Below are 18401 nucleotides of genomic sequence, written 5' to 3' on the forward strand. Positions count from 1 at the left end.
GCTGATCAGGATGATTGGGTTTCATTTTTGCCCTTGGCCGAATTTGCTTTAAATAATAGAGCTAGTTCTGCCAATTTGATGTCACCTTTTTTTGTAACTTTGGGTTTTTTCCTCGATTTTCTTCAGGGCAGGTGGAGCCCTCTGCCTGCCCAGGTGTTGACACTGTGATTGAGAGAATGCACCAGATCTGGGACCAAGTGGTGGATAAGTTATCTCTCTCCCAGGAAAAGGCCCAGCGGTTTTCCAACCGACATAGGACCATTGGTCCCCAGTTTAAGGTTGGTGATATGGTGTGGCTATCATCAAAAAATATTGCTATGAAGGTGGCTTCTCCTAAGTTTAAGCCTAGATTTATTGGACCTTACAAGATTTTGGAGATTATTAATCCAGTCTCTTTTCGTTTGGCTCTTCCTGTCACATTTAAAATCCATAATGTGTTCCATAAATCTTTGTTGTTGTTCTGGGGGTGGCACCTCCAGACCCTGTATTGGTTGAAGGTAACATGGAATATGAGGTAGAGAAAGTACTGGATTCCCGTCTGGCTAGACGGAGACTCCAGTATTTGGATAAGTGGAAGGGTTATGGTCAGGAGGATAATTCCTGGGTCTCTGCCTCTGATATTCATGCCAAAAGATTGGTGCGTTCCTTTCATCGGGCTCACCCTGATCGCCCTGGTGGCGTGGTTGAGGGTTCGGTGACCCCTCCTCAAGGGGGGGTACTGTTGTGAGTTCATTTTCCCCTTCGCTACTGAGGCCCGAGGAACTCCCTCTTCTGGTAAAGAAAGGTAGTGAGCCTGATTATCAAACACCTGAGCCTAATGATGATGACTGGCTGAGTGGAGTTACTGACTGGATATAAGGCTGCCAACGCCCTTCTGCTCTGCGGGTGATTTCTCTGTGGGATCCTTGGAGACCAGTCTGAATTCCTGCTCTTCTAAAGCTAAGTTTTCTGCTCGGCTTTTTGCATTTGTGCTTTGACTTTGTTTTGCTTTGTTTTTCTGGATTTCTGCCATTCCCTGCTGGGGTGAGCTGAATTCCTTTAGCTCTGTCTTCTGAAAATACCTGAGTGCTGATTTAGTTTTTGAAGCCTAGCTGCTTCAGGGTCTTTTTCCATATCAGCTTGTTGGCTTATGTCTTTGATAGGGTTTTGGCAGATTGCAGACAGCAACCTTCCTTTCCTGTTCTGTTTAGTTAGCTTGGGCCCCATCGTTTGCTCAGCCTATCTTTCTATCTGTGTGAGTGTTTTTTCATCTTGCTTCACCGTCATTATATGTTGGGGGCTGCCTTTTACTTTGGGGTCTGCTCTGGGGCAGTTTAGATTTCCTTTTCTGTCTTTAGGCTATTTAGCTCTCCGGCTGTGATCGAGGGGTCTAGGGCACCGTAGGAACCCCCCACGGCTACTGCTAGTTGTGTTGATAGGTTCAGGGGTCTGCAATCTGATAGTTGCCAACTTCTCTGGTTTTCTGGACGTAGCTTCTATTTTTGTGTCTGCCTCCTACGGTGACTCAGTCATAACAATCAAACTTTTGTGTGGCACCGTATCAAAAGCTTTTGAAAAGTCCATGTACACCATGTCCACTGCTTTCCCTTGGTCCATCTGGAACTTACCTCTTCATAATAGCTTATCAGATTAGTCTGACAGGAACGGTCACTCGTAAACCCATGTTGATATTGGGTCATGAGGTTATTCTTCTTCAGATACTCCAGTATAGTATCTCTTAGAAAACCCTCCAGGTTTTTACCCACAGTTGAGGTTAAACTTACTGGCCTATAATTTCCAAGTTCAGTTTTTGTCCCCTTTTTGAATATTGGCCCCACATTTGCTATACGCCAGTCCTGTGGTACATACCCTGTTATTATGGAATCTTTAAAGATGAAAAATAATGGTCTATCTATGACTGTGCTTAATTCCTGCAGTACTCGGGGGTGTATCCCATCCGGGCCCGGGGATTTATCAATTTTAGTGATTTTTAGACGCCGCCGTACTTCTTGCTTGGTTAAGCAGGTGACATTTAATGGAGAATTTTTATCCCTGATCATGTTAACACGTGATGGTTTCTCCGCGGCTTGTGTTTTGCATGTTTTTGCATATTTCCCATAAGGGATGGGGGCATTGCTCTAGATTACTGCGTTGAGAAACATGTGATGGTGTCTCCGCAGTGTTGGATGTTTGATCTCCACGAGGTCACTCATCCTCATTTTCACAGTCTTTTACTAGGCATTTCTCCTACTAGCCAGTTTCCTACTCCACACTGATGAGGGGCAATACCCCGAAACAGCTGTCTGTGGATGGATACCATGTTTTGGCATAGGTGGTTTCCTTCATTGGAGACTGCCCTTCCCGTGGTTGTTCCTTCCCGGGGAAAGACCTGGCTAGTCATTGCTTGCGTTGAGAAACACGTGATGGTGTCTCCGCGGCTTGTGTTTTGCATGTTTTTGCATATTTCCCATAAGGGATGGGGGCATTGCTCTAGATCACTGCATTGAGAAACATGTGATGGTGTCTCCGCAGTGTTGGATGTTTGATCTCCACGAGGTCACTCATCCTCATTTTCACAGTCTTTTACTAGGCATTGCTCCTACTAGCCAGTTTCCTACTCCACACTGATGAGGGGCAATACCCCGAAACAGCTGTCTGTGGATGGATACCATGTTTTGGCATAGGTGGTTTCCTTCATTGGAGACTGCCCTTCCCGTGGTTGTTCCTTCCCGGGGAAAGACCTGGCTAGTCATTGCTTGCGTTGAGAAACACGTGATGGTGTCTCCGCGGCTTGTGTTTTGCATGTTTTTGCATATTTCCCATAAGGGATGGGGGCATTGCTCTAGATCACTGCGTTGAGAAACATGTGATGGTGTCTCCGCAGTGTTGGATGTTTGATCTCCACGAGGTCACTCATCCTCATTTTCACAGTCTTTTACTAGGCATTGCTCCTACTAGCCAGTTTCCTACTCCACACTGATGAGGGGCAATACCCCGAAACAGCTGTCTGTGGATGGATACCATGTTTTGGCATAGGTGGTTTCCTTCATTGGAGACTGCCCTTCCCGTGGTTGTTCCTTCCCGGGGAAAGACCTGGCTAGTCATTGCTTGCGTTGAGAAACACGTGATGGTGTCTCCGCGGCTTGTGTTTTGCATATTTCCCATAAGGGATGGGGGCATTGCTCTAGATCACTGCGTTGAGAAACATGTGATGGTGTCTCCGCAGTGTTGGATGTTTGATCTCCACGAGGTCACTCATCCTCATTTTCACAGTCTTTTACTAGGCATTGCTCCTACTAGCCAGTTTCCTACTCCACACTGATGAGGGGCAATACCCCGAAACAGCTGTCTGTGGATGGATACCATGTTTTGGCATAGGTGGTTTCCTTCATTGGATACTGCCCTTCCCGTGGTTGTTCCTTCCCGGGGAAAGACCTGGCTAGTCATTGCTTGCGTTGAGAAACACGTGATGGTGTCTCCGCGGCTTGTGTTTTGCATGTTTTTGCATATTTCCCATAAGGGATGGGGGCATTGCTCTAGATCACTGCGTTGAGAAACATGTGATGGTGTCTCCGCAGTGTTGGATGTTTGATCTCCACGAGGTCACTCATCCTCATTTTCACAGTCTTTTACTAGGCATTGCTCCTACTAGCCAGTTTCCTACTCCACACTGATGAGGGGCAATACCCCGAAACAGCTGTCTGTGGATGGATACCATGTTTTGGCATAGGTGGTTTCCTTCATTGGAGACTGCCCTTCCCGTGGTTGTTCCTTCCCGGGGAAAGACCTTGCTAGTCATTGCTTGCGTTGAGAAACACGTGATGGTGTCTCCGCGGCTTGTGTTTTGCATGTTTTTGCATATTTCCCATAAGGGATGGGGGCATTGCTCTAGATCACTGCGTTGAGAAACATGTGATGGTGTCTCCGCAGTGTTGGATGTTTGATCTCCACGAGGTCACTCATCCTCATTTTCACATGATCATGTTAATCGTCATGGGATTTTCTTGTGTAAATACTGTTGAAAAAAAGTCATTTAGCATATTGGCTTTTTCCTCCTCCTCATCCACCATTTCACCCAGACTATTTTTAAGGGGACCTACACTGTCATTTTTTAGCTTCTTACTATTTATGTAGTTAAAGAATATTTTGACGTCACATTACATCATTGTTATCTATGAGAATAACAGATGGACAGAACTGGAGAGGTGAGGACTCTGGAAATGTCTGTAGTGAGATTTATTAATGTGTCCCTCCTTTACCAGGATTACACAGTGGTGAAGAAGACCTCTAGTGATTGCTGTCAGGACCCTGTGTCTGAGGGATGGGGAAGACCCCTGAGCCCAATCACGGGGCCTCACCTCACCCCCTGATCCATGAGGACATCAATGACCAGAAGATTCTAGAACTCATCTACAAGATGATTGAGCTGCTGACTGGAGAGGTGACACTGCTGGGAATGCTGGGACATTATACAGTAACACTATGAAGAGATCGGGGGGATGACCGTATCATTGTATGTCTCAGGTTCCTATAAGGTGTCAGGATGTCGCCGTCTATTTCTCCATGGAGGAGTGGGAGTATTTAGAAGGACACAGAGATCTGTACAAGAACATCATAATGGAGGTTCCCCAGCCCCTCACATCTCCAGGTAATAGACAGGACTAAATACACACGGCCTATAATTATCTGTATGTAGAGAATGAATTCAGTCCCTGTATGTGTTTCCTCCAGATCTATCCAGTAAGAGGACAACACCAGAGAGATGTCCCCGTCCTCTTCTTCCACAGGACTGTAACCAAGAAGATCCCAATGTTCCTCAGGATCATCAGGTAGATGGAGAGAAGGTGTCAGGAGATCTCCCCTATGATGTGTAGATGGCTGTAAAGGTCTTGTGCTCAGTCTTGTTTTATCTCACCATTCCTGGTAGCTCTTCTCTGAACTTGCACTCGCTTGTCAATGCTTTTTTTTAAATGTGATGCCCAGAACTGGACACAGTGTTCCAGAAGAGATCTGACCAAGAAGGAGTAGAGGAGAATAATTATTTGACGTGATGTAGACTCTATACTTCTCTTAATACATCACAGAACTTGTTTTTTCAGGAACAATCAGGAACAATATATGATAAGCCTAATAGATCAGGAATAAATCATTTGAGTGTCTCTATCTGTGCAGCATCTACAGCAGGCTGCTTCTCTCATACTCAGACACAGCAGGAAAACAGGAAATACAGTCACATGCTCTCCCTGTGTGAGCCTCTGGGAGTTTTTTTTTTAAACTTTATAAACAGCATACAAATCTAGCAACTGAACAGTCATGTACATGAATGGAGTTGTTGCACTAAACCTATTCCAACAACTTTTATAATGAGAACAGTGGATATGGCAGGATTAGAGCTGATCATAGAAGGGACTTCTCCATCTGTCTGTGACTTTTACAATATTTGTTTCAGGGTGAAGATCTGACCCATATTAATACTACAGAGACATATGTGAGAGATGATGAGTGGTGTAAAGAGGAGATTCCCACATATGACTACCCAGGTGAGTAGTAACCACTGAATGCAGAGAAGTCACAGATTCCTCTCAGTCACCGGCTGTGGCTGCTTTATCGGTGGTGTAGTCCGGCCGTATTACCATGATCACCATTTTGCCTTTAGACCACAACATTCTCCTCCACCCAAAACTGTTCAAATGACTTTGGGCATTGAAAGCCCTTTTCTATAGAACTTACGACCTGGAGGATCCACCTACCCCCTAGGATTAGGAGATGCTGATCGTTACCAGCGTACGTAGAATGTGCTGACAAGTTAGAAAATCACTTGAAGAAAGCTATTATGCTGGGCCTGTAAGAGAAAATGGAGGGTAATGATGCTGTTGGCTTCCTAGATCCCTGAGATCTAATTTCAGGGCTGAAATCTCATCTCCTGAGATCTTGATACCGAGATCTCCATCTGCGCATGTACCGCCCCCCGGCAGCCATGTTCACAGAGTCCACCGCACAGGAGGAAACCATGGACATGCGGGGGGCTCTGGCCTTTCACGAAATGTCGGCAGAGTCCCCCTGCAGCAGCGGACTCCCCGGGCAGCAGCGCCAGGCAACCCAGCAGCACCAAACAATCACAGCGGTGTACTGCACATCGGACCCCCCCTCATCCCACCCTGCGGCCTGCAGCATCACCCCACTCCTGCCTCCTCCAGCAGCGACCCTGGGACCCCGCTTCACCACAGAAATAAGACGCATGGATTATAAGAAACACCACCATTTTATTAAAAAGAAATTCCTATTTTTCTCCTCAAAATTTGGGGAGCGTCTTATAATCCAAAAAATACGGTAACATGTTTTTTTATTCTATTTCTTTTTGTTCAGGTTCATTTTGTATGGTAGTCTGATGATGGTGGGATCGGCCTGCCTCACTTATGTGATCTGCAACTACCTGGTAGCCTTTAAAATAAGTCTCCATTACCTCTGCCAGATGCCTGAGATCTAAATTTAAGACACATCAGCTCTGCACTATTATAAAAGGTTGTCCATGAATGTCTAATCTTTTTTCTTGAAACTCATCTGATGGAAAATATTGGCCCTTACGATAGTTTAGATTGCCAAGAGCCACCGAGCCCCATACTCTAATTACCCAGAGAGTTTTCACCAGGATAATAGGAAACAAATGGACCTTACAAATTATTCTCCAATGTCTCTTGAATCCAACAATCCCCTATATATGGTTGTACACTACTCTCTGGGCACATGCCAGGGTTAAGAAAGGAAGGAGCGCCATTTAGCTATTCGTACACAGATCTTGATGGAATAGTTTGCAGACACGATGTATTGGGAGCACTGTTAGTGATCACCCGGCAGATGAAAAGATGGCCACCACGAGAAGGCTTGGCTCTATCTACTCTATTTTCCAGATCCCAGTGATTGCCTTGCTCATCATCCTTTAACCCCTCTACATGGATCTGGAATTACACAGAGATCCCTAGGCTTGGGCCATGGTGTTACCTGCTACTCTGTGGAGTGAGATGGCAAGAAGAATAGTCAGGTAGTTGGTCATAACCAGGAGGGCAGAGAAAGTACAAAATCAGAAGACACAAGTGTAGTCAGTAAGCGGGCTGGGATTACACCAGGAAACAAATACACCAGCTGAGCACAGAGGACTGAACCAGAGGAGAACAAGGCGGTATCTGGCAGATTCCGGGAATAGGCTTCAAGCTTTAGGAGGGTTTGGTGCTTTCTAATTGGCTTAAGCAGGTAGCAGATTACTACCAGATTGCTGGACAGCACACAAACCCATACTGCCAGGCTGGATGAAACTACTGGTCTCAGGCACCCTAATCTTAGTGGCTGGACAGAGCCAGCGCCTCCCAGAGCTTCTGGTTTCAACGTCTCTTCTATTACCAGCAACGCCTGCACAATAGATAAGGCGCTGCTTGGTGATGGAATCAAACATCGCAGGAGCAGATTCCAGAGGAGAGGGGACACACCATCTGCAGATGCCCTAATATAACAAAATTACAGGAAACTAAAGCAGTAGAAATCCCCATAAAGTGACTCCATTATGGAAATTATAACCCTCAGTGAATTATTCTATGGGAGTAGTGACACTTTATGCAAATTAGCTCGCACTGGATGTTGCAACATGAAAATTGCAATTTGCCATTTTATTATCCAACACATAATGCCCAGATTGTGCTCCAGGAGACACACACCGTAAATTAAGTGGGTTCTTCTCACTATAGTAATGCCAAATATATGGATGCTAAATATGGTTTGGGCGCACTACAAGGCTCAGAAGAGAGTGGATATTTGACTTTGGGAGAGCGGATATTGCTGGATTGGTTTATGGAAGCCATGTTGCTTTTCAAGAGCTTTTGAGCCACAAATATTGTGGAAACCTTTTGGTTTTCCTCTGACAGATGATGGACCTTAGTGGTGTCTTGTGTTTCCGTGAGATGAGTAGAAGTTTTATTGGTATAATTTTTGCCTATATAATATTGTTTGTTGGCTTTTTATTCCATGTTTGGAAAGCAGAATGAACAAACCATTGAGCACCATGATGCGCTGGTTCATGCTATGAGGCTTTCGATTAGACTGTGAACTGTCATTGTCTTGGTGAATAATTCAATATTTTTAAAAAGCTTGTATTTTTATGGACAGCTTAAGTAGAAATGTCCAAAAGTATAAAATTTAAGGATATTTTATTCAAAATTATTAATTGGTTTTATTTTTAGCAGATGACTGTACCAGGAGATCAGAGGGAACGCTGACATCTTCTATTTTTAAATCTGATGATCTTGAGATCTCACAGGATCCAATTGAAGTTAATGCCATTACTCCAGATATACCATCATCCCTTCATAGCAAAGATCTGTCATCTGATCCTATGAAACAGGTCCCATCTTTTGGTTCATTACCAATTACTAAGGAAAATCAAAGTCACAATATAAGCATTGAAAAATTAATTGATTCTAAAGGAAAGGAGCCATTTTCATATTCAGAAAATGGAAATAATTTTCTTGAAAAGACTTTTCTTAAACATGAAAAAATTCACATAACAGAGAATAGATTTTCCTGTTCAGAATGTGGGAAATGTTTCACTCAGAATTCAGATCTTGTTACACATGAGAGAATTCACACAGCAGAGAAGCCATATTCATGTTCAGAAAGTGGGAAGTGTTTTAGCAAGAAATCAGATTTGGTTAGGCACCAAAGAACTCACACGGGGGAGAAGCCTTTTTCCTGTTCAGATTGTGGGAAATGTTTTAGCCAGAAATCACATTTGGTTAGGCACCAAAGAACTCACACAGGGGAGAAGCCTTTTTCCTGTTCAGAATGTGGGAAATGTTTTGCACATAAATCACGTTTTGTTACACACCAAAGAACTCACACAGGGGAGAAACCTTTTTCCTGTTCAGAATGTGGGAAATGTTTTATCTGGAAATCAGATTTGGTTAGACACCAAAGAACTCACACAGGGGAGAAGGCTTTTTCCTGTTCAGAATGTGGGAAATGTTTTATCTGGAAATCAGATTTGGTTAGACACCAAAGAACTCACACAAGGGAGAAGCCTTTTTCCTGTTCAAAATGTGGGAAATATTTTAACCATAAATGAAATCTTGTTAGACACCAGAGAACTCACACAGGGGAGAAGCCTTTTTCCTGTTCAGAATGTGGAAAATGTTTTGTGAAGAAATCATCTGTTTTAAGTCACCAAAGAACTCACACAGAGGAGAAGCCTTTTTAATGTTCTTAATGTGGGAAAAGTTTTACACTGAAATCAACTCTTAATAAACATCATGGTTGTCACAAGGGGAGAAGCCTTTTTCATATTCATAATGTTAGAAATAATTTAACTGAAAATTGTATCTTCTTAAAGGTGTTGACCACTACTAGGACAGCGCCTTGTCATTCCTCATGTTTGGCCATGTTACAATAAAAACACTCATTGTACGAGAATGATCAGTACTAAATATGTTGAACAGCCATGTCAGAGTTTGGTGATATACTCCTAAATATTGTCATTTTGTGTTATCACTTTCTTTATTGTCTTTCCCTGCAGTATGAGGTTATCATGTATACGCCTTTTGCCGCTATATGTAGTTCGTTTGTCTAACTATATATATATATATATATATATATATATACATACACACACACTCACTGGCCACTTTATTAGGTACACCATGCTAGTAAGGGGTTGGACCCCCTTTTGCCTTCAGAACTGCCTCAATTCTTCGTGGCAGAGATTCAACAAGGTGCTGGAAGCATTCCTCAGAGATTTTGGACCATATTGACATGATGGCATCACACAGTTGGCGCAGATTTGTCGGCTGCACATCCCTGATGCGAATCTCCCGTTCCACCACATCCCAAAGATGTTCTACTGGATTGAGATCTGGTGACTGAGGAGGCCATTTGAGTACAGTGAACTCATTGTCATGTTCAAGAAACCAATCTGAGATGATTCGAGCTTTATGACATGGCGCATTATCCTGCTGAAAGTAGCCATCAGATGTTGGGTACATTGTGGTCATAAAGGGATGGACATGGTCAGCAACAATACTCAGGTAGGCTGTGGCGTTGCAACGATGCTCAATTGGTACCAAGGGGCCCAAAGAGTGCCCAGAAAAAATTCCCCACACCATGACACCACCACCACCAGCCTGAACCGTTGATACAAGGCAGGATGGATCCATGCTTTCATGTTGTTTACGCCAAATTCTGACCCTACCATCCGAATGTCGCAGCAGAAATCGAGACTCATCAGACCAGGCAACGTTTTTCCAATCTTCTACTGTCCAATTTCGATGAGCTTGTGCAAATTGTAGCCTCAGTTTCCTGTTCTTAGCTGAGAGGAGTGGTACCCAGTGTGGTCTTCTGCTGCTGTAGCCCATCTGCCTCAAAGTTCGACGCAATGTGCGTTCAGAGATGCTCTTCTGCCTACCTTGGTTGTAACGGGTGGCAATTTGAGTCACTGTTGCCTTTCTATCAGCTCGAACCAGTCTGCCCATTCTCCTCTGACCTCTGGCATCAACATGGCATTTCCGGCCACAGAACTGCCGCTCACTGGATTTTTTTTCTTTTTCGGACCATTCTCTGTAAACCCTAGAGATGGTTGTGCGTGAAAATCCCAGTAGATCAGCAGTTTCTGAAATTCTCAGACCAGCCCTTCTGGCACCAACAATCATGCCACGTTCAAAGGCACTCAAATCACCTTTCTTCCCCATACTGATGCTCGGTTTGAACTGCAGGAGATTGTCTTGACCATGTCTACATGCCTAAATGCACTGAGTTGCCGCCATGTGATTGGCTGATTAGAAATTAAGTCTTAACACACAGTTGGACAGGTGTACCTAATAAAGTGGCCAGTGAGTGTGTATATATATATATATATATATATATATATATATATATATATATATATATATATATATATATATATATATATATATATATATATCTCTCAAACAAGGTCCTCCATATATTCAGAAGTAGAAATCAACAACATGGCCTACAAACGTTACTCCCATAAACAACATTTCAGTATGAAATTCAATTTCTTTATTTCAGCAAAACATAAAAACATGTAAAAAGGAGAGATTATGCAGAGAAAAATCATCAGGTATGTATATAAAACGTATGGAAATCTGTCCCAAAGTATAGTTTAGTAAAATCCTTTACATATACAGTATATATAACTGTAAGTGGAAAGCCCATATGGAAGAAGTATAACAATTATATCGCTTATCACCCTATATCGTTACATATCTCAGGTGTAAGGTCTCCGCCGAATGGTCAATAACAATTCACAATAAACCCAGATACAAAGAATATATAGAACGGGTTTACAATCCACACAGGAATAAATATTACATTGTAGACTCATAAAGTGACAGTGCTCATGGAAACATTAAAAAAATAGTACAGACAATGAATGTTATAAAGCCGATTCCATAGGGCATGTGTGGCATTATGGGCATGACACGGTCACGGCTTCACATAGAGTCTTCATTGCTGGTGCATAAATCCAGAAGCAGCAGAACGGGGCAAACTGCACATTACACGCGTTTCTCTTGTAGAAACCCCTTTCTGAGGAAGCATTACAAGCGAAACGTGCTGAAAAGAGCGCCTCTGGGTAATGTAATCCTCTCTATAGATCTGTCTTGTCTGTGTGTGCCTCTTTGGTATGTGGACATTGTGGGGTTTGCCACGTTCTCCTGCTTCTTGATTTATGCACTAGCAATGAAGACTCTTATTTGAAGTAGTCACCGTGTCAAAATACTATTTTGTCGTCACACTCACTCCCTGTGATTGTCTCTCTTAGGCCAGACACATCCACACAATCAACAAGTTTGGGTTATAAATTAGCTGTAAATATTATATAAATTATCAAATATATTTTTCTCCCATAACAAGATTCTTACAGGTAGAATCAACGTGGATGAGCACCTACTGTGCTTTCTCTCCCTAGCCACAATATCCCATCTTAATTCCATACCCCCCCTTTCCCACCTAGTCTACTTTCCCATCTAAATATATATATATCTACCATCCAACTAAATGAAATCCGTCATCCCGTACTACCCCTAATATCCCACATCATCCCATCAACCAGAGCCACCGGACTACTACCCCTAATATCCCACATCATCCCATCAGCCAGAGCCACCGGACTACTACCCCTAATATCCCACATCATCCCATCAGCCAGAGCCACCGGACTACTACCCCTAATATCCCACATCATCCCATCAGGCAGAGCCAGGGTCTACTAGCCCTAATATCTCACATCATCCCTTCAAAGCCACCAGGCTACTACCCCTAATATCGCACATCATTCTGTCAGAGCCATCGGTCTACTACCCCTAATATTCCACATCATCCCGTCAGAGCCAACATTCTCAGGTTGGCGCTGTTACATCGATTAAAATTATACATGGGTTGGAGAAATCCGTCTTGTGTTTCTTTTTTTAATCTGTGCTTGAATTTTTAAGTTAGTGAGATGCTTCATGCCAGACAAACAGAAGTTCCTGATTCTGGGCTCCCCCTGCAGTCTGTGTCAGAGGGTGGTCTGTGTTGGCACGGTAATAAATTGTGTTATTTCCAGATTTACAGAAACATCCTAGAAATGATAAGAATAATAAGTCTCAGTTACCGCAACTGTCTACAAGGAAAACTGTTGCTCATAACAACCAATCACAGCTCAGCTTTCATCTTTTAATCCCTTTACCCCCCAAGGGTGGTTTGCACGTCAATTAGCGAGCCAATTTTTACAATTCTGACCACTGTCCCTTTAGGAGGTAATAAGGGTTAACAGTTGACCCGCGATTTCTCATTTTTGCAACAAAATTTGCAAAAACATTTTTTAGGGACCACCTCACATTTAAAGTCACTTTGAGGGGTCTATATGGCAGAAAATACCCAAAAGTGACACTATTCTAAAAACTGCACTCCTCAAGCTGATCAAAGCCACATTCAAGAAGTTTATTAACCCTTCAGGTGTTTCACAGGAGCAGAAGAAACGGGGAAGGAAAAAATGGAAAATGGATGCCAAAAATTGTCCAATTTGTCCAGAGAATGCTGATACCCCATATGTGGGGGGAACCACTGTTTGGGTGCATGGCAGGGCTCGGAAGGGAGGGAGCACCGGTTGACTTTTTCAAACTAAAATTGGCTGGAATTAAGATCGGACACTATGTTGCGTTTGGCGAGCCCCTGATATGTCTACACAGTGGGAACCACCGATTCACCCCATTTTGGAAACTAAACCCCCTAAGGAACTTATCTAGATGTGTGGTGAGCACTTTGAACCCCCAAGTGTTTCACTAAAGTTTAAAATACCCGGGCATGAAAAAAAAATGTTTTTTTCCACAAACATGATCGTTTAGTCCCCAATTTTTTATTTTCCAGGGGTAACAGGCAAAATTTGACCCCAGAAATTGTTGTCCAATTTGTCCTGAGGACACTGATACCCCATATTTAGGAGAAAACTACTGTTTGGGCACACGTCGGGCTCAGAAGGGAAGTAGTGATGATTTGGAATGCAGACTTTGATGGAATGGTCTGCGGGCGTCATAAAACAGAGGAGAAAGCGACTTGCCTATACAATGGGAACACCACAGATATGGGTTTGTATAAACACAATTTTATTTTATTGAACAAATCCAACACAGACATGGAATAGCACAAACTCCATAAAAACATGTACACATAGAAGGAACAGGTCATGTCATGGAATAATGATGTGATAACCCACCCACATCAAAGAATCCCACAAAAATTGAGCAAATGACCACATAGAATATCTAATGAGACATGATTCATGATATGCATGAATAAAGCAGATCCAAACAGAATAAAAAAATACGGTCAAAGATATCTATGAGTAATAAAGACTTCACAGCACCAAGAAAAATATGAACTAAGCCCATATAGAACAATGAGGCTAGCATTTGTGCGGCCCTGGTGTGGTTAATGAAAGCATGCAAATCGCATGTTATCAAGGACATGCAGCCAATATGAGATAGTTAAATGCAAAAGCCCATATAAGACAAAGGAGCTGGTGGCTGAGCACCCCTGATATGGTTAAGAAAGGCATACAAACCACAAATTGCCAGAAGATGCAGACAAAAAAGATCAATAGACCAAAACTCCATGAATATGCTAATGCATGTAAGAAGATTAAAGTGCCTGGTGCCTCTGCAGGATTAGATGGTGGGGGGAGCAAACCCCACGTGTATCGCCACAAACGAGTGGCTTTCTCAAGGGAGGGATAGAGCGCTGAGTCCATGTGTGCGTCGGTCATATTTATATCATGAACACATGTGCGGTATAATTGAATTAACACTTACTGGAGTGAGGCGGCTGGAGAATCGCATGGCCGCGGCCATCTTGTCAGCGTGGCAAGGTCTAACAATAAAGTTAAGCAAGGTGATTAAACCGCGCATGCGTGGAAAACACCCAGCTGAAGTGAGGCGGTCATAAGTAGTTGCGGCGTTGGCCATCTTGTCAACATCTGACAAGGTGGCAATAAAGTTTGGCAAATACCTTATTGGGATATGCGCAGAGATCAAAACCTTTTTCGCATGCGCAGATGTATAACGCACTGCCATATGAAAGTAGATAGCGCAAGCGCCAGAGCATATATTTGGATGCTTGTGCAAAGTACGTGCCTGCGACATTTGGGATAAAGTTTACCTTAAGGGCCCGTCACACTAAGCAATATCGCCAGCAATATCGCTATAACGTCACTGGTTTTTGTGACGTAGCAGCGATATTGCTAGCGATATCGCTCTGTCTGATACTTACCTCCTTTGCTCCCCCGCTGGTTATCGCTGATCGCGCGAGAAGATCCAGGACTGTTTCTCGTCATCAGCTTCCTGCTGGGCTTCCTGTGGCGCCGACGAGCGAGGATGCGGGCGGGAGGACGCAGGATCGCCTAGTGTGACAGGTAAGTAACGACGCCCAACCCCAGCGATGTCGCTGGTGAGATCTGCCTGTGTGGCAGCTCACTAGCGACCACTTAGCGATGCACCAGCGATCCTGACCGCGTCATATCGCTGGTTGGGATCGCTGGTACATCGCTAAGTGTGACAGTACCTTTAGTATAGGACGAACAACACTATAAGTCTTTTTAATCAATCACTGCTGGACATTTGTCTATAAATAAGCCCTATGTATTGTGCAATGTAGACTATATAGCATAACCAATAGTTTATTCTAAATGAAACAGAACTACACGCATGCGCAGATGTCAGATATATGGACGTGAACAGCACATGCGCCAAAAACGTGCTTTAGCGCCTGCGCAGAGTTTATTCTTATGGTACTTAGGCTGAAATCTGCCTTAGTGCAACATGGAAGCAAAAAGAGGGCCGGTTGATCAACACATAGCGTCTACCGAAATAAGCATAATGTGCTGCACAAAAGAGACTGAATAGATAGTTAATATTAATCTATTCTGGAAAAACAGAACTATGAATATATAAGCCATGTTTGTTAATCAATACATATGTATATACAATTCCATATCATATGCAGACGTGTTGACAAAAAGTGCATGGGTGCATGATATCGTATCCAAGACGCATCTATAGATGTCAATACAATTTTATTTATAGCATATGGGCACCCAATGCATCGTCACATCAATGACACCTATATGGAATCAGACACGTGCGAGCACATATACGTTGATCTGAATATATCTACACATGATAGAAAAATCGTGTCCAAGATGCGTGCTTGTATATGCACATTATGAAAAATCAGCACATGCTGTTGTGCCTAAGAAATCTATGTGCATGGCAAATAGAGAAACCCCAACTGAGAAAAGGAAGACATATATAAATGGATAATACAGTCGTAAAGGTAGTATCTCAATTTTATATAAACTCAGAAGGGTTAAAAACTACATGATTTGGATTGGGTACAAATTTATGCACCATAAATAAAAACCTTACATCAGTGTGCAAAAGATGAAACGCACGGAAATCTTAAACAGGATTATCCTCATGCAGCATATGCTATTATAACAAGCAGCTCGTGTAGAAATCCAGATTAGTGTGCAAGACATTTAAACACACAGAACGAGAGACCAATAAATAACTCCTTTTCAGGATAAGCATGAGTCTTCCAATATAAAAATGATCAAAATGGGGCCAAAAACATGGTGCTGTGAATGATCAGATATCCTAGTAATATGGCAAACACACTGTGTATGGGCACAGACTAGTGTGCAATGAATTAAATACACAGAGTGAGAATACATGGGCAAACATAAGGAGCCAATAAATGGCCCTTCTCAAGGTGAACATGTGACTTCAAAAATAAGATCTGGTATGGTCACAATGGGACCAGGGACATGGTGCTATGAATGGTCAAATATGATGCCATAAATAAACAGCCAACTTGAATGTTGGCAGACAATGAGCAATCTTGAACAAAGACACAACAGGCAAGAATAGAAAAATGAAAAAATGGTAGGGGAAAGAAAGTCCATATGCGCTTTTTACAAAAGCAGGTGGCTGAAATTTAAAATCTTGCAGAGATTGATGATTCAATCGCCGGATCAAATGTACGTTATTTCAGATGAAAGCTGTAGCAAGACCTGAAAGGGTCTTGGAGTCCTGGAAACCACCTAAGATATAAGGAAAGAAAAGGAGGTGAATGTAAAGGCCTGGTATTATCCATAGAAACCTGAAAATAGAAGCTCCTCATTTAATCCCTGTGGGGCCATACTCTTTAAATTGTAGATCCAGCATGACTCCCTGCGAAGAAGTTCTTCTGTTGGATTACCGCCACAAATGTTACTCCGTATTTGATCAATTACTAACACCCGTAAACCCTGATGTCTACCTCCATGATAGTCCAAAAAGTGACTGGCCACAGAGGTTATGGGCTTACCCTTCTCACGGTCCATTTTGGCCTTATTCGCATTTGAAATGTGCTGTTGCACTCTCCGTCTGAGTTCTTGGCTGTTTTGTCCTACGTAAATTTTAGGGCATAGGCGGATCAAGAGATAAATCACATTTCTAGATTTGCAGTTGGAATAGTGCCTCAATTGAATTGTACCTGGAAAAATTGAGAGTGTAATGGTATCAGAAGCGATCATGAACGGGCAGATAGTACATCCACCACAAGGAAACGAACCTGATAGACGATGCCCAGTGCCAATCCTTGTCGTTGGTCGTTGATAATGACTGGTTGTCAATGGTCTTTCAAGTTCTTAGCCTTTCTGGCTACGATTTTTGGTCTATCAGAAAGAAAAGGTTTTAGTTTGGGTTCGTTCAGTAAAATTTCCCAATGCCTATCTAATACCTGATAAATCTCGCGCCACTGGTTATTGTAGGGAGTGATCAAGTTAATGGTATGAGAAGAATTTCGAGATTTAGGTTGAAGCAATACAGACCTTTCATTTGTCAAAGCTTTCTGATAAGCCTGGGAAATTACTCTGCGTGGATAGCCCCTTTCCACGAACGGTCTGCGGGCGTCATGTTCCGTTTGCAGAGCCCCTGATGTGCCTAAACAGTAGAAACCCTCCACAAGTGACCCCATTTTGGAAACTAGATGCCCTACGGAACTTATCTAGATGTGTGGTGAGAACTTTGAACCCCAAAGTGTTTCACTAAAGTTCATAATGATCGGGTACGAAAAAAATTTTTTTCTCCACAAACATGATTGTTTAGCCCCCAATGTTTTATTTTCCCAAGGGTAACAGGAGAAATTAGACCCTATAAGTTGTCCAATTTGTCCTGAGAACACTGATACCCCATATGTGGGAGAAAATTACTGTTTGGGCACACATCGGGGCTCGGAAGGGAAGTAGTGACGTTTTGTAATGCAGATTTTGATAGAATTGTCTGCGGGCGTCATGTTCCATTTGCAGAGTCCCTGATGTGCCTAAACTGTAAAAAAAAAACACAAGTGACATCATTTTGGAAACTAGACCCCCCAGGAACTTATCTAGATGTGCCCCCTTTTTGGAACTAATTTACTGCTTCCTGTAAAGTAAATTAGTAGTGCATGGAGGTGTGGTACAATTTGAAGCAATCCTTCATACACAGGCCAGGTTTTTCTGGGCAGGTGTCGCATTGATAGATGGTGTTCTTGCGTATTCCCCTTTTGTTACACACTTGGCACCTTTTTTGCGACTTACCTCTTTTTCCAGTTTGTTGGACCTCTCCCAGGAAATGCTGACCTGGTACGATACGAGCACCTTCAGTTCTGGAAGTACTGGGGCCCGCTCCTTCCTTAGTGCCAAATATCAGGGCCTTAACTACTACCTCCTGGAACTGAAGGTACGACATAGTGACAGCAGGAAAACGTTGAGCATTGCCATTTGTATGATGTGCACGGCCAGCTTTTTGTACCACACCCTGGCCTTTCTCAAAGCACTGTACGGTTGGAGGAGTTGATTGGAGAGA

General features: G+C 43.0%; 2 protein-coding genes across 7 annotated transcripts in view; one reads left to right on the forward strand and one right to left on the reverse strand.

Moving 5' to 3' along the window:
* LOC141078126 (uncharacterized) overlaps positions 1 to 18401 on the reverse strand; it is a 129788-nt gene that overhangs the window by 59103 nt on the left and 52284 nt on the right. For 2 of the 6 annotated variants that reach the window (XR_012227658.1, XR_012227659.1), the window contains exons 2-4: positions 17128 to 17230; positions 16882 to 17049; positions 11015 to 16615 (exon numbers count right to left, since the gene is read on the reverse strand). The exons of 2 other annotated variants lie outside the window; for them this stretch is intronic. The gene's annotated coding sequence lies outside the window, so the exon portion shown is untranslated. Of the gene's footprint in view, positions 1 to 11014; positions 16616 to 16881; positions 17050 to 17127; positions 17231 to 18401 lie in introns of those variants that run through there. 2 more of the 6 variants (XR_012227661.1, XR_012227660.1) reach the window with 2 other exon arrangements.
* On the forward strand, positions 3672 to 9312 carry LOC141078119 (oocyte zinc finger protein XlCOF7.2-like). Its single transcript, XM_073564957.1, has 3 exons — positions 3672 to 4420; positions 4504 to 4627; positions 9287 to 9312. The coding sequence occupies exons 1-3, from the start codon at positions 4301 to 4303 to the stop codon at positions 9310 to 9312; spliced, it is 270 nt and encodes an 89-aa protein (XP_073421058.1). The 5' UTR covers positions 3672 to 4300.

Source organism: Dendrobates tinctorius, unplaced genomic scaffold (assembly GCF_039654945.1).
Source record: "Dendrobates tinctorius isolate UK_male_01 unplaced genomic scaffold, ASM3965494v1 ptg000504l, whole genome shotgun sequence".
Taxonomy (NCBI): Eukaryota; Metazoa; Chordata; class Amphibia; order Anura; family Dendrobatidae; genus Dendrobates; species Dendrobates tinctorius.

What these genes read in the sequence shown, in the direction of transcription:
- LOC141078119 (XM_073564957.1), top strand. Translation starts at nt 4,301, where the DNA reads ATGGGGAAGACCCCTGAGCCCAATCACGGGGCCTCACCTCACCCCCTG. An exon ending in TTGAGCTGCTGACTGGAGAG is followed by an intron (nt 4,421 to 4,503) that starts GTGACACTGCTG and finishes TGTATGTCTCAG; the next exon opens with GTTCCTATAAGGTGTCAGGA. An exon ending in CCAGCCCCTCACATCTCCAG is followed by an intron (nt 4,628 to 9,286) that starts GTAATAGACAGG and finishes GGTTGTCACAAG; the next exon opens with GGGAGAAGCCTTTTTCATAT.